Source organism: Bubalus bubalis, chromosome 1 (assembly GCF_019923935.1).
Source record: "Bubalus bubalis isolate 160015118507 breed Murrah chromosome 1, NDDB_SH_1, whole genome shotgun sequence".
In the NCBI taxonomy this organism is placed as follows: domain Eukaryota; kingdom Metazoa; phylum Chordata; class Mammalia; order Artiodactyla; family Bovidae; genus Bubalus; species Bubalus bubalis.
Window position 1 is genome coordinate 99127648 of NC_059157.1, and position 17261 is coordinate 99144908.

Here is a 17261-nt window from a genome sequence, read left to right on the forward strand (position 1 = left end):
TTCATTACTTGGCCAGCAGGTGTCACTTGTCACTCGGTATAGAAAACAGCAGGTGATGAGGAATGAGGGAAAACACACAGTGAGGAACACTCATTCATCTCTTCAGAGAGGAGAAGGAGCAGAATGTGCTGCTTCAGAAGCACAATTTATAAAGTGGCTCTTGGCTTGCTGGCACAACTTATCAATTACATCTTGGATTTGAGCCCTCCTACTAGGTTTATGAACTTATACATTTCTCATAACAAATATGATTTGCATGACATCAGCTTGTGGCCTTTGTGAATGTTTTCATATCCTTTTTGACTATATTTATCATATGAGATTGTGAGCAGACTGTGTTGGAATTAGGCAAAAAGGAAACCAAAGTTAACTTCACCATTTAAAGATATATGACTGATTCACCTTACTGAATTGCTCTGAAATTCACTCTCCTTCTGAGGTTATAATTGTTATAACTGTAATGTGAGGATTAAATACAATGCCACTTGTGGAAATGTAATTTAGCTAAATGTAATTTAGCTTTGAACCAACATGCTTAATTTTCTCATAGAGAACAAGATCTAATCACTGAGGTACCTCTTCTACCAGCAGTTTTCTGACCCACTGTGAATTTTCTCTAAGTAGGGCATCCTGCAGTGGGGCACCTAGAATCTAGACTTTGTCACTCTGCATACCAGTAGTATGTATAAGGGGTGGAGAAGACACTGCAGCTGCTGATTTCTGATAATAATACCCTCATACTACCCTTTCTACCATTATTCCATCCTCCCTGGTTGTCAATGACATGAAACCAAGAACCAAAGAATCTAAGATCCTGAAAGGCTTTTGATTTACCAAGTCAACTCTTTGTTTTCCAGATCAAGATGCCTTCTGCCATTAAAACGGAAATGCAAGAGAGTAAGAAATGAGGTATGCAGATTTGGGCCATTTTTATATTTGCTCCCCAGATTTAATCAACGAATAAGTGAACATTGGTATTCAGAGGCAGGAAGAGAGAACAGGAGGTGGGCACACCATAATTTCATGGCATGCAACTCATTATTTCCTGATCTTGAGCGAATGGGCACCACTGATAGATATAGTGGAATGATGGTAATACACTAGCCATTACTTGATTTTCCAGTGATGTCTATCCTGCACCTGAACAGCGTGTGCACTGAACCTGAATGGCACCAACGCCCTGTTCTTCTGACTTTCCCACCCTTCCTATGTCATAGTCTAACAGCACTTCTTCTAAAAAGCAGTCAGGAACAAAGTAAATTCTCATTGAATATTGGATGGTTTTGAGTCTTTTTTTTCTGGTATCAGACAGCTATTATCAAATTAGTTTTTGAATACTTTCATAAATAATTTTTGTGAAAGGGGAACTGAGCTCACCTTTCAGAGGTCCTCTATTCAGTAATTACCATATCTTATAATGATTTATACAGTTTTTAAAAGACAAGCATGTCACAGAAATGCTGAGTTTATTTTTTAAAATATGTAAGTTTAGCATGTAATTTAAAAGACTGGTTCCATGAAGGGAAAAGCCCATGCTCATCTCCAGGTCTTTGTTTATAATGTTCTTCTCACCTAGAATGCCCTGTTCTTTCCCTTTATTTACCCTAAATAGACTTTAAGATACAAGTTATGTCACTTCCTTTATGAAACTTTTTTGAATGAAGCCACCCTCCCTATCTCCTTGTAATGAACTTCTGATTTAGTTTCAGCTATGGTAAAGAATTGGAGAAGGCAATGGCACCCCACTCCAGCACGCTTGCCTGGAAAATTCCATGGATGGAGGAGCCTGGTGGGCCGCAGTCCATGGGGTCACTAAGAGTTGGTCACAACTGAGCAACTTCACTTTCACTTTTCACTTTCATGCATTGGAGAAGGAAATGGCAACCCACTCCCGTGTCCTTGCCTGGAGAATCCCAGGGACGGGGGAGCCTGGTGGGCTGCCGTCTATGGGGTCACACAGAGTTGGACACGACTGAAGCGACTTAGTAGCAGCAGCAGCAGCAGCATGGTAAAGAATCTGCCTGCAATTCAGGAGACCTGGGTTCGATCCCTGGGTTGGGAAGATCCCCTGGAGGAGAGCATGGCAACCCACTCCAGTATTCTTGTCTGGAGAATCCCCATGGACAGAGGAGCCTGATGGGTTACAGTCCACTGGGTCACAAAGAGTCGGACACAACTGAGCAACTAAGCATAGCACATGATCAGACAAGTACTGAACTAGTACTGGTTTACAGTGGTTGTTAATTTTTAAATAGCTGTCAGACTTGGTCCTCAAAGGGACTGTGTATTATCCAAGGTCATGTTTTATTTCATGATTCAACAACTATCTGTTGAAAACTACTACATGCCAGGCAGTGTTTTTGGTAACAGAGACAGTGAACAAAACCACAACTATCCTTGCAATCATGGGGCTTACATTGTGGTATTAGAGTTACTTGGTGGCTCAGAGGTTAAAGCGTCTGCCTGCAATGCGGGAGACCTGGGTTTGATCTCTGGGTCAGGAAGATCCCCTGGAGAAGGAAATGGCAACGCACTTCAGTAGTCTTGTCTGGGGAATCCCATGGATGGAGGAGCCTGGTGGGCTACAGTCCACGGGGTTGCAAAGAGTTGGACACGACTGAGTGACTTCACTTTCATTTATTCCCCACCATGCCAAGCACAGGACAGATCCAAGGGCAAGTATGCATTTAATGATCACCTCAAAATTATGCTAACAACAAATGAATGGATAAAGAAGATGTGGTACATATATATAATGGAATATTACTCAGCCATAAAAAAATAAAAAATAATGCCATTTGCAGCAACATGGATGGACCTAGAGATTGTCATACTGACTGAAGTAAGCCAGACAGAAAAGGACAAATATATATGATTTTGCTTATGAATGGAATCTAAAAAAAAAAAAAAGGTGTAAATGTTATTGACAAACCAGAAGTAGAGCCATGGATATAGCAAACAAACTTATGGTTACGAGAGGATAAGGATCAGGGAGGATAAACTGGATGACTGGGATTGACGTGTACACACTACTATATATAAAACAGACCAGTAATGAGAATCTATTGCATAGCATAGGAACCTCTACTCAATACTCTGTAATGTCCTATATGGAAATAGAATCTTACAAAGAGCGGATATGTGGATATATTCAATCAATTCACTTTGCTGTACTGCAGAAACTAACACAATATTGTAATTCAACTATACTCCAATAAAAAAAAATTAACTGGTTTCCCATGGTTAGGTAAACTCTAACCAAACTTTTCCTTGATTACCACAAAAACAGGGTCAGTTAAGGACCCCAAACCCTGGAAGCGTGTTAAAGACGTGAGGATTGTTTTCACAAAAGCAGGCAAGGGGAAGATGATGAGTCTTAACATCCTTTGAACTGTTCGGAGTAGGTTTCTATTTAAGTACTGCTAAACTTTTTCATTTATATCTGAAACAGACTGAATCTATAAACCTGGCTCAAATTTTTATGAAAAAACCGACTACCAAGAAAGAAGGAACAAGTAGAATGAATGGCTCAAATCTGTTATTCCATCAGCCTCCATCAAAATCTCTACCTTGATGATGAATAAAACATCCAATCCTAAACAGAAAAAGGTAATTAAGACTTCATGACTGACACTCTCACTATCCAAGGGTCAGTGCTGTCCTCTATAGGAAAAAATATCCAGAGACTGCAATAAAGATAAAACCAGTTCAAGATGTGCTGAATGCCTTCACAAAAATACAAGGGGTGGTAAGGAAAATAAGAAATAAAACAAATAAAGATATTTAACAGTGAAAAGATCTTTCACATAATTGCTTATTAAAATAACAACCAGTGATGATATCTTTATGTCTAACCTGTTATAAAACTCAAAGCAGACACTCTAAGATATGTAAAAAGTTGAGCAACTTTGAGGATTGAAGACTGGTTAGGTGAATATGTTTCCAAATGACTTTCACTCTCTTCCCCAAGAAACTCTGAGATTTCAGGCTAAAGGGGAGAGTCAGTGTGTGTTGTCTGTGACCCCAGGTGGTGGCTGACCTGCACAGCAGATCCCCAGCAAAGGTAGAGAGGTAAGAAGATGAAGCTGGGGTAGAAAAGAAAGTTTATTTTCCATGAACCCAGGAATACACATAATAATCAGGTAGTAAGCCTGAGTGTCTTAACTCCCAATTCAGGAAGGGAATTTTCTACTCAAATGAGCATTTTATTTCCTGACATCCACACAGAAGTCAACACATTTGGACATATGCTGCTGACCTCTTCAATTTCTATTTGAGGAACTTGACAGGCAACACAATTAAAAAATGCTGAACTTGGGTGCTAAATCTATACAAAGGGATGCAATTTCTTTATTAGTTAAGAGATTAAAACAGGAATTCTGCACACCACTTTTTCTTTCACTTGCAATTGTCATGGTTATCTATATTTACTGATACTGTTTTATTTATTGAATTTTCTTAACAATTAAATAAGACATTAAGTTCCTGTATTAATAGGCTAATATTTTTTAAAAGAATAACTCTTTACCTCAAAACATCTACCCTCAGGGAAGAAGCCTAATGAGATAAAAGAGCATAATCTTTGTAGTCATATACATCTGTGTCCCAAACTTGACTCTGTGACCTTTGACATACTGGCTGACCTCTACAAGGCTATATGCACACCCTAGAGTGGAAATATATTCCCCTATTTCTCACACACTGTTGTGGAGATGGACTTAGATTATCACATATAAAACTATAGCATTATTTGAAGAAGTCCTTTCCCTTTCTGGATCCCTGGAGTACCTGTGATCACCTCTAGAACAGTCCTTAGATCCAAAATGAAAAGGAGGTGACAAAAAAAGAAGAAAAAAAGAGGCTACACATTTATTTGGGTAAACCACTTTAGTTAGTCTGTACGCACGAAATCTGTACTCAAGCTCAAGAATCGGGTAGCTTTTGGAAAGAATTACTAACAGCTCACCTGTTGACGTGGTTCTACCAGCTGATTTTGGTACCTCTGGACGGATTCTCGAAGCTGCTTGTCTTTCTCATTTTTTGACTGTGATACTGTGCACATAGTGCCCAGGGGTATGGAAGGTAGATGTTCTGTCCGATGACAACTTTTCACAACCAAGTACAAGAGAGAACATGAGGAAGAAATATAAAACTATTTACTGTCTGCAAAAGATTATTTATTTCAACAGGAATTGTCTCTGGCTTACACCCAAAACTCAAATACAGCATTGCTCAAATACAGCATTATATTGAGAATTTAGGTAATACATTAAGTTTCCACTTTTCTTGGAAAAGAACTTAATGGAAAATGTGGAGGGTACTATAGATTTACAAGAAAGGGAGAATATTCATTATTTACTAACGTTTCATTTATCCTGAGTTATCACCAAATGAGAACTTTTGCAAAAATATTTTTTAGATAACTGAAGCTTAATTTATTACTACCATGCATTATTCTTTTCCCAAAATATCTGGGATAGAAATCTGTGATGGTGGTTTAGCCACTCAGTCGTGTCCAACTCTTTGCAACCCCATAGACTGTAGCCCTCCAGGCTCCTCTGTCCATGGAATTCTCAAGAATAGTGGAGTGCGTTGTCATTTCCTTCTCCAATATGTCTCTGTAAAAATACACCAAATAATTCTGCTTCGGAAGCACACAGATCCTTTGTTTGAGGATTGAGACTCACTGAGAAGACCAGTGACTACTATGATGGGAGGCAGCACCTTGTGATCACCTCAGGGGTTATGGAGCCACATGGTAGAGCCCCATCGAGCAGTCCAGCACCCCATCTTCCTCTCCCTGCTGCTGGAGGCACACCAGCTGCTAGTGGACTCTCAGCTTCCTAGCCTTACTGATGGGCTGTCTCCAGTCACCAGTGGGTTAATACATGCATTACACAATCAAGCAGAATTGTCTATAAATTGCAATAAACAGGCTGTGCCTGAGGGCTTCTGTCTTTTGGTTGCAAAGAATACTAATGATTTTTGAGACATATGCATGGGAAGATTTGAGGCCTTTTTTCCACCCTACTTCTGGTTTCATGGCTATGTTCTGGGGAGCTGAGCTAGCCAAACTGCTGAAAAATTGAGATACCATCTTATTTCACTTTGGTATGGAGGCCTGGCAGGGACAAGAAGTTCCATTCCCATTGGACATGGCCTCAATCCAGGGCATGGCTGAGGACATGCAATGCGGGAAGGGGGTACAAAATGCTGAAGTTGATTCTCGAGCCTTATACAAGAGTTTTTCTACCCCTGGTAGGTACCAAAAAGAGGGGGAAGTGCGTGTCATAAAATATATGGGTGCTAAGCTCGGAAAGGGAGGAGGAGGTTGAAAATAGAGAGAAGGGCTTCTTCAATCTGAAACAGTGCAGGGAAAGCTAAGCATCTCACTCCCACTACATTTCTCTATTTCCCAGGGTTCACCATATATTTTTCTTGCCCCCTCCAACAGAGAAGAGTGAGGACTACAATCAAATTCAAGTACTGCTGTGAAAAACACTTAATTCCACCCACATATGGTATTTGTTTTTATTGTTATTTTCAAAGAAAAGTGGTAGATAAATCAGGGGGACACCTACCTATATATATAAAACCATTTATATATAACCACATGCAGTGTTCATCTGAAGACATCTGTGGGATAGTACCCACACAGGTTTCTATTTCATTTGAGAAAAGAACCTTGTGGTAACATTAAGTTTTTATTTAGAAAAGAAAAACCTCAATTAATTTATTAAAATGCGATCTGTTTGATTGTCCTCAAAGATTTTTATAAACAAATTAAATCTTAATATGCAATATAAGCCATATTTTAAATATTTTAAAATATCCTTTCCAAAACTCACTTTTGGGTCTAGTCAAATGATAGGTATCATTTTTACTCTGCTGGTGATCCCTGTTCTAATACATACAAATACATAGAATGAATATAATGGAAGCACACTGATATTTATTTCCTGGGTACTGTGACCAAAATATGTAGCCTCCCTCTGTGCTTAAGGTGGAAAACAAAACAAAACAAAAAGGTGACTTGGGAAAGAATGACTCCATTTTAAGCTGCCTGAGTCACCAACGCAGAACACTATCATTTGTAAAAGGGTATGTTTTACCACCATAAAATATTTGTCTGGAATTAGGCTTCCTGAGCTAAAGATCCCTACAGAGTGGGGAGAGTAGTAAGGCAGAAAGAGCACAGGTTTTGAATCAAAGTGCTTGGATTCAAGTTTCAGGCTTAGGGAGGAATGGTGGACAGGTCACTGAACCTCCCTTAGCTTCACCGTTTTCTCCTCTGAGATTTGGAGAAAGCTCACATGGTTATTTGGAAAAGGCGATGGCACCCCACTCCAGTACTCTTGCCTGGAAAATCCCATGGACAGAGGAGCCTGGTAGGCTGCAGTCCATGAGGTCGCTAAGAGTCGGACATGACTGAATGACTTCACTTTCACTTTTCACTTTCATGCATTGGAGAAGGAAATGGCAACCCACTCCAGTGTTCTTGCCTGGAGAATCCCAGGGACAGGGGAGCCTGGTGGGCTGCCGTCTCTGGGGTCGCACAGAGTCGGACACGACTGAAGCGACTTAGCAGCACGTGGTTATTGTAATGAAATGACATAACATGTAACTTCAATGTAAGAGGGAGCTATTATTATATTTCCTGTCCCAGTTCTGGTTACACAAACATTGTTCATTCAAATGCTGTTCATTGGCTTTAACCCTGCTGACAATTGGCAGGTGACAATTAACTGGTGACAATAAACTGCATTTTCTGTAAATACAGATGATGCCACTTTTCACCCCGTATTGCTATCCTTTCACTCATCCAGTATTGCCTAATAAATAACTATACTTCCTTTCTCATCACTTTAACACACATTTTATCCACGTCTAACAGTGCATATATATCAGAGTTTTGCTATTTCACGGCATAGTCTCAAAGTATGCATGGTCCATTTAAACATACTGAATCAGAGGACTGAAGGAGGTCATCAGATCAACTTCTCTTCCCATGGGAATCTTCATCTGCATTGCTGTTGATAATCTCCCTTAAAGGAAGTATCAACTTTCAAGTAATTGCCCTTATAATCAAGAGTTTTTCTCCATAGCTCCCATTTCTAAATCTCTTGCTATCACTTTAAGCATTGTTTTTGTCCTCATCTTTTCAGTGGAAATGAAATGCAGATGGTCAAAATTATGTCAGTATATTTAAAGAATCAAGGACTTAAGAAATTATAAATATAGGACATTTTGCATTTCAGGCTTTTAAGGGCCATCCGTTTTCTGTGAACATGGCAAATTTATCTTGCCTGTCATCAGAAATGGCAGTGTTTTGATGTATAAAAGAGACAGAATTAGTATGGCTTTGAAACTAATTTTATAACACTCAGTGATGGCATCACCACTTTTCAAGGAGAAGGGAATCTATAGAGGTCAGATCCCCAGTTCTGTGGATCTGAGATGGCCTAAGGCTGGAGTGAGAAGTCATAGATATATGGCTAAAATATAATGGGAAAAAGAGTGAAAGTGTTAGTTGCTCTGTTGTGTCTGACTCTTTGTGATCCTGTGGACTGTAGCCTGCCAGGCTCCTCTTTCCATGGAATTCTCCAGGCAAGAATACTGGAGTGGGTTACCATTTCCTTCTCCAGGGGATCTTTCCAACCCAGGTCTCTTGCATTGCAGGCAGATTCTTTACCATCTGAGCTACCAGAGAAATCTAAATTCTCATGGCTTATTACTAAGGGCCCCCCAGTGACCAGGGACTTAAGACTGTCCTTAACAAGGGGTTCAGCTGGACCTAGAAAAGGTGCAGAGGGTACTATTATTGCACTCTATTCTACGTGATAGGAAGATGAGTTATAGAGAGGTTTTATCATTTGTCCAAGGCTTTACAGGCTAAAGGAGCCATGAGTTAAACCTAGGCAGTCTGGCCCCAGAGTCTGAACTTTAAACACTATCCCACACTGCATGAAAGTTTTGAGCTCACAGAAAGTGATCAATATTATCACCTTTTTTTTTTTTTTGGACAGTTGAGGGGTGGGACCAATTTTATTTACATTTCCAAGCACAAGTCTTTCCACAGAGAAATTTTAAAAACAAAACAAAAACAACTAAAAAACTTATTTTAAACAACAAATGGGTGAAATGACAGTAATAATTAAGACACTGTCCATCAGACTATGCTTAATATTGAAACTGAGCCAGTACTGTGTTCCTATTTGGGAGATAGTCAAGTTACAGGTTAGGACTAGAATCAGGTTGGCAGTCAGAAGATCAAGGCCAGCAGCTTCATAAATAGTCTTCTCAACCCCTGTTTGGGCTTCAATTTTCACTTCTCTTAAATGAAGAAGTGAGTCTAGATCAGTGTTTTATAATCATGCTCCCTGGGGCTGTAGGCTTTTTACAGAGAGCAGGAGACAGAAATGAGAAGTAGATACCTCTGGCCCCAAGATTCTCAGCCTCCAATTCAATCAGGACAGTTCTGTTTTTATCTGTTTTATATACCTGAGGTCAGAGACAAATTTTATTTGGGGATTAAAAAAAAAAAAGGTTCTGCTGCAATCCAAGAAAGGGAGACTGAAAAACCCCTTGGGCCATGTGAAATCTAAGAGCCCTATCACCTATGACATTTTTCATTAATCTCTAAATATGATTAACTTGAAGACTCCAGGTTGAAGAGGTTTTAGTAGCAGTTTCTAAATGTTTTCTTCCTTCTTATTTTTTTTCAGTTGCTCTTTTTTTTCAGGGCTGGATAAAAATAAACACGAATTATTACCCTAATAGACATCGATCCACTCACCCAGGTCAAAGAACTTAGAATAAACTCCACGGAAAAGTGATGCTTCACTTAAGGGTACCTCTGTAAAGGGGCGTATTAACTCTTTAGCCCACAAGGAAAAGAAGTAAGTCAAAAAGGGTGTGCAATAATGTTGACATCCATCAATATTTAATTGACCTTTTTCCTGTTTTAGTCTGAAGTTCTTCCTCCAAAAGCACAAAGCAATGAAATCAAGATATGACTTAAACAGAAAAAGCACATGGTCTAACACGTAAGTATCTAGATAAGACTCCTGCACTATAAGATTGTACATTGCGGGAAAATGAACTGGAAGGCAGAACTCTTAAACACCGAGGTAAGGCTTTCCACCAGTGGAAGTGCAGAGCTGCACACCCAACATTAACAAAAACTTACACCCAAGTGTCTTTTAACTTGATGGAAAACAGCACTAATGAAATATCCTTCCGGAAGTGGCAGTAGGCTAGAAAGAGTTAGAAGGGATGACAGCTGCTAAGGGATGACATTTTTCAGCTTCATACATATAAATTATAGGAATTAAAATGGATAAAGAATTTTAGAAAACTATCAAAAACTACCTGTTTTCCGAGAGGTTAGGGTTATTAGCACAAATCCAGATGTCAAAGAATTCTTTTTCCTGATAATTAGTAGAAGGAGGCAAGACTCTCCACTTAAGGCAAAGATCTAAAATCATCAAAACAAAAACCACATACAAGAAAGACCACAGTCAGAGGTGAATCTACCATAGTAAGATGTCAGGCTGCATATACCGAAAGTATGAAGCTATCTTTCAGTCCAAAGACAAGTGAATTCTTGACCATATACCATTATATTTGATGGCACAAATAGTCCAGGATTCTCAGCTACCTAGAACACCATCAATAAATTATTATCATTGCTGCCATTATTATTATTATTGCCATCACTGCTTAAGTTTTTTCCAGTTGGTTTCTGCTGGTTCCAGCCAAAAGAATATGAAGTAATAGGTCCCTCTTCACTTTTCTTAAACCACAGGAAGGCATCCAGACTGACTCTTCCATTTTTTCTGACCCACTATTTATCTGCCAACACCACCGTCCATCTCCAACCACATGACTAAGATAAGAAGGAAAATCAAATTCTACCATTTACACAGTTCCTTGTTCTGCATTTCTTATAGCTCTTACTCTGCTCTCCAGTCTACAGTTCTTGACTTCTTTGTCTCTTTCCCCCTTTCAGTCCCTCCTCATTTTCAGGCACTCCACTCTCTTCAGACTACTCCTCACTTGAATCCTGAATCCCCTCTACACCCTTTGTTAGTAGCTCTTTGGTAAATACTTCTTTCTCTCTGTTTATCTAAAATGGAGGCAGTCTGCACAGTGGTTAAGAATACGAATTTCACTACCTACCAAAAGGGGTTCTTGAGGCTTATAAGATATAATAATAATGATTAAAAAGACAACATTAGTAGCCATTTGTGATGGTTAATTTTATGTGTCAATTTGACAGGGCCACTGGGTACCTGGATATTTGGTCAAACATTATTCTGACTGTGTCTGTGCTTTGAATTAGATTAACATTTGAGTTGGTAGAATGAATAAAGCAAATTATCTTTCCTAATATGATGGGCCTCAACAAATCAGTTGAAGGCCTGAATAGGGGGAAAAATGTTGATGCTCTTGCAAATAAGAGACAGTTCTTTCTGTCTTGAACCAAGACATAAGTTTTTCCTGTCTCCAAACTAGAACTAAACATCAGCTCTTCTTGGGTATCAAATCTGTCAATATTTAGATTGGAACTATGTTATCAGGCCTCCTGGTTCTCAGGCCTTAAAGCTCTGTAATTAAACCAATGGCTCTCCCAGGTCTTTACTTTACTGACTAAGATCTTAGGACTTGTCAGCCTCCTCAATCATCTGAGACAATTCCCTATGATTAATATCTATCTATCCATCCATCTGTCCATAAATCTATCTATCCTGTTGCTTCTCTTTCTCAGGAGAACCATAATACACTATCCTAAGCACTGAATAAAATTTACATGTGTTAATTAATTGTATTTTCACAAAACTGCATAATGTAACTACAAATACTAACTTCATTTTATAAAAAAGAAAATCGAAGCTTAGAGAAGTTAAGAAATTTGCCCAATTTCACATAGCTTTCAGGTACTAGAAATAGGATTCTGGCAATAAGTTGCACATATCAAATACAGTCATTTTTAACCAGTAATATTATCATCCAATAGGTTGTTGCATATAGTCATCAATTTTCTCAATTATACCTTCTAAGTGCCTGTCGTGTGTGTTCCTCTTAAATCTCACTGCTATACCTTTATTCAGACCTGTGTAATTCCTCACCTGGATCCTGGATTGTGCCAGAAGTCTTGTCTGCAGAGGTATGACCCTAACCTTTGCTTTAGGCCTTCTCCAAATCATCTTGCACTGAGCTGCCAGAGCAACCTTACTACAAGTGACATCTATCCAGTCAGGTCCCGTTTGGAACACCCCAGGCTTAAGGTTGGGGAGGTGTTCCCTTGTTGTTCTTCTGTCACTAACTCATGTCCGACTCTTTGAGATCCCATGAATTGCAGCATGCCAGGCTCCCTTGTCCTTCTCTATTTCCCAAACTTTGCTCAAATTCATGTCCAAGGGGTTCCCTTGGCCCTGTGTAAGGAGCTACAGTGTGATTTTTGTTTGTTTGTTTGCTTGACTGCTTCCCCCACTGGATGGCAGATTCCCTGCAGACAGTGAAGACCCATAATAAGCGTTCAATGCTTCAGTGATATTTCTTTCCTTTTGAAAAACTTCCAGTGCCTCTCCATTGCTTATTAAAGTTAAAACTCCTTATCCTGGCATTCAAGGCTATTGAACATGTTTACACAATCTAATAATTTTATCTATTATTATTTACTCATTATTGATTCACTTAGTAGTCAACTGCTAAGTATCTACTATTATTTAACACAGTGTTAAGTATTAAAAATAGGAAAATGACTGTTTCTATTATTCACCACAATAATATTAGCTGAAGGGCACAGTATATAGTAACACATATTTCCAACTATACCTCTGCTTTCAAAAACTGACTTGAAAGACCAAGGCAAAGGCTACCTTGTCATGAAGCCTTGCTTCAATTTTTTCTCTTCCTTCTTTGAAACCTCAAAGAACTGTGGGTTTCTTTGACATCATTTACATTATTTTCACCTCTATTACAATTACTTTCATACTCATCTTAACCTTTCTCCTAGATCCTAATCTCTTGGAAAGCAAGAACCCTGTCTTACTTCATCTTTGTCTTCCTTATTTTTTTTTTTAACACAGTGACTTGCAATATTAGGCTCTTATTAAAACCTAGATAGCATATTCAAAAGCAGAGACATTACTTTGCCAACAAAGGTTCATCTAGTCAAGGTTATGGTTTTTCCTGTGGTCATGTATGGATGTGAGAGTTGGACTGTGAATAAGGCTGAGCGCCAAAGAACTGATGCTTTTGAACTGTGGTGTTGGAGAAGACTCTTGAGAGTCCCTTGGACTGCAAGGAGATCCAACCACTCCATTCTGAAGGAGATCAGCCCTGGGATTTCTTTGGAAGGAATGATGCTAAAGCTGAAACTCCAGTACTTTGGCCGCCTCATACCAAGAGTTGACTCATTGGAAAAGACTCTGATGCTGGGAGGGATTGGGGGCAGGAGGAGAAGGGGACGCCAGAGGATGAGATGGCTGGATGGCATCACTGACTCGATGGACGTGAGTCTCAGTGAACTCCGGGAGTTGGTGATGGACAGGGAGGCCTGGCATGCTGCAATTCATGGGGTCGCAAAGAGTCAGACATGACTGAGCGACTGATCTGATCTGATCTGAAAAGTTTGCTAACTTGAATGGAATTTAATACTCACCACACTGAATCATGCATGGGATGGCCATGGCTTGTCTTCTTTGATACTGAACAGAATCTGAAGATTTTTCCATGTCCTTATTATCTGGGTATCCAAATTCATTCCAAAATAATGTTAGATTTCTGTTACCTAGGAAAAAAGAAATTAAAAAAAAGAGCAGGAAGAAAATAATGAAAGAAAGTAAAACCAATAAGATCAAGATGATAAGTAAAGGGAAATTTGGATATAAACACATGTACATATAATATGATTGCGAATATGTAAAAACTAATAACATATAGAAACAAGTGATTAAGGTTTAACACTGGTTTTCCTTGAGTATGGATGAAATTGGTTTTCTACTTTACACTTTCTTGCATTTTTCCAAACTATATACAATAGATATGCATTGTATTTATAATAAAACCACCATTATAGTTATAAAAATATATCTATACTTTTATTGTTATAATAAAATACACTGACATTTAAAACTTTTTTCTTAAATACTCCTAGGAGGGACTGTACTGATTAAAAAGTCACCCTTAAGACTAGTGGTACAAATATTTATCATCTTGTTTCACAGCCAGTTTCTATTTTATCTCTGGCTCCCTTTTCTTTCAGGCTCTATTGTTTATTCCCTACCCTTGCCCCAGATTCTAAACTGCTTCCTTGTTTAGAAACAGCACTTGTCATGGAGGTCTTTCAGGCATCCTCCTTAAGAGGCTGTGTTCTTATCCATTGATCCAGCAATAGAACTGTTAGGAATCTTCCCTACAAAACTTAACAGCACAATAGCCATATATATGAGAGCACTGTATGAATAGGAAAACAAAACAAAACCCCCCTGGAAACAAAGTAAAAGCCTAGAATTGTTGTTTAGTCACTAAGTTGTACCCTACTTTTTTATGTAGCCCGCCAGGCTTCTCTGTCCATGGGATTTCCCAGGCAAGAAATACTGCAGTGGGTTGCCATTTCCTTCTCCAGGGATCTTTTTGACCAGGGATCGAGCTCATGGCTCCTGCATTGGCAGGTGGATTCTTAGGGAACTGATAAATCCCGTTTTCAAACAAGGGGACACTAGGCAACCTTTAAATTAAAAAGTTGGAGCTAAATATATTATTGTGTCAACACCTCCAAGACAGAGTTTTAATAATTTTTTAAAAGATGTAAAACAGCAAATCTAATATAATCAACTTTTGTAATGTAAAAAAAGAGTATACATATAAAATGCTGATAACCATGCTTTTCTTTTCCTAAAGGATACAAAAGAAAGTTTTAATAGTGGATACCACTTGGAAAAGGACAGAGAGAGAGAGGAAGGCAGGGAAAGGTACTTTTAATTTTCATTTTTTACTTTCTGAACACTTGAGTATTTTTACATGTGCATTTATTACTTTATGTAAACAGGAAAAAGTAACTTTTTGAGTAGTCAATAAAATGCAAATTAAAACAATGATTAGGAATTAGTTTTGACTGATCACACTAGAGAAGACAAAAAAAGATATTGCTCAACACTGGCAAAGAAAGGGGGAAATTTTCATGCCCATATATAGAATGGGCAAGCTAGGCTCATTGTTCTTTAAATTGGCACTAACTTTCTGGCTGGGGGTATGTACCAAAAATATGTTCACATTTTGTGCTAGTAATTCATGAATGAAATATAAAATAAATAAATAAAGGAGGTCAATCTACACACACATGCAGTCTAAGAAGCTGAATTTTTTTCTGGCCTTTTTAAGATATACCTGTATCTATAAATCTATACTTTTTGATTTATTTCTTTTTAAAAAAATAAATTTTTAAAAAGATATGCAAAAGTTCTGTGAAAAAATGTTTGAAATTATTTAACATAAAATTGCATAGTAAACTTTAAAGTCTCTAAAAATATCTGGAAATACGACAAAGTGGAAACTAGTCAACTTTATGTTTTTTAACAGTCAATATTCTGAACTTACAGAATTTCTTGATATAGAACCCAATGAACTGGACAAAGGTATTTATAACTCAGTGATCATAACCAAAGACAAAAAAATAGAGACACAGATGACCCTAAAATGTTTTATTATTCAGTCCACAAAGCTGAACTCCATGTCTCAATTTTTTGCAAGGAAAGATGAGAGCTAGCTCATTATTTGAAGAAACCACTTGAAGTCAATGGACATTTGCAGAAATATCAAGCTGATGTCAAAAGATGCAAGTTTTTAACATAATAGATGCTGCATTACTTTCATCTTCTGAGATATGTTATTTGTACTTCTATTATTATAATAGCCATTGTTCTAAGACAACATATCCTTAAATGTAGAATCCTTAATAGTCCAAAGAGACAGGTTAAAAGTAGTTACAGACTATTATTACCACTACTTGAAAGTAAATCTAGAGAAGAAAGACTAATCAAGAAGGAGGGCAATATTTACAGATTTGGATTAAAACAGATCAGTAAAGAAAATAGGACCTGATAGTTTCAATAGAAATGAGGAGTGTTGCTATCTCATGAGAGGTGAAGTGGGGAATATAAATTAGGAATAACCATTTGTATCTGCTTAAATGAAATAAAAAAGTCTTCCTAAAAAAAAAATATTTTGAATAAGAATCCAAATTTAACATTCTGTCCAATATGGTAATCAACTGGCCACATGTAGCTACTGAGCGCTTAAAATGTGGAAGACACAGAACATTTCATCAAAGTACAAGGTTCAAAAAGTAAGGTTCTAAAATATATACCTTAGAAATAAAATATATAAAATAGGGCCAGCCTTATATCAACCTTAATATATGACCAAGTAATCCAAGCAAAAACCAATAAACAACTTTACACTTTCCTATGACTGTTAAGATATAGGTTCAGAATGTTATATGCCTTTAAGACCAGCAGGGAAGGCACTCAGTCTTGAAAAAGTGCTTTGCAGTTGGATGGGTTGACAACTGCCCCGCAAATTCCCTGGTCTCCTACCTTGTCTCTTCACAAAATCTCTACTAGTTCTTGTCTAAATGTCCCTTTGTATTCTGCTTCCTTGGCCTTTCTCAACTCAGACTTTCAGTTTTCTGCTTTTTGCTCAGTGTGTGGTTTTGGCCCAGCCCAGACTTTACCCTTTCACTGTACACCAGAACCTGATTTAATCTTTGGTGTCTGGACAGGACTCGTGAGATCTTGTTCTCTGATTTCCACAAGAACTACTCAATTTTTGCTATGTTAAGGCAGACAGAGCTGTAGATTAAAGTCAGGTAACTTTGAGTGCTGTCTCTGCCACACACTTATTGTGTAACTGTGGGAAGCCAGTAAAGTTTCTTATCCATAAAATGAGTGTCTACTCTAACTTGCCTTACATGGTCATCACTAATAATAAATATGAAGGTGCATTAAAAAATATAGTGCTGTGCAGAAACTTATGTTGCTGCTGTATCGTATTTGTTCTTTCTTTAAATGTTACTTCCCCAAGAACACCTCACCTTCTCAAAAAAGGAACTGTGTTTATTAAGTCCTGCACCCTGTACCTAATAAATCCACAAAAAGTTTTGCTGACATTCTAACAAAATAGCTCCTTACTGTGTTCTTTAGGATAAAATCAAAGTGAAATAATGTCTCTCCCTGAAAATATTAACTAATCAC

The 17261-nt window shown here is 38.1% G+C and overlaps 1 protein-coding gene across 6 annotated transcripts in view; it reads right to left on the bottom strand.

The window, feature by feature from the left end:
• MORC1 (MORC family CW-type zinc finger 1) overlaps positions 1 to 17261 on the bottom strand; it is a 171297-nt gene that overhangs the window by 61036 nt on the left and 93000 nt on the right. For all 6 annotated transcript variants that reach the window (XM_025283715.3, XM_044941636.2, XM_044941629.2 and 3 more), the window contains 3 exons: positions 13670 to 13798; positions 10372 to 10477; positions 4967 to 5105 (listed from right to left, as the gene is read on the bottom strand). In XM_025283715.3, coding sequence (XP_025139500.2) covers positions 4967 to 5105; positions 10372 to 10477; positions 13670 to 13798 — 374 coding nt within the window. The remainder of the gene's footprint in view (positions 1 to 4966; positions 5106 to 10371; positions 10478 to 13669; positions 13799 to 17261) is intronic.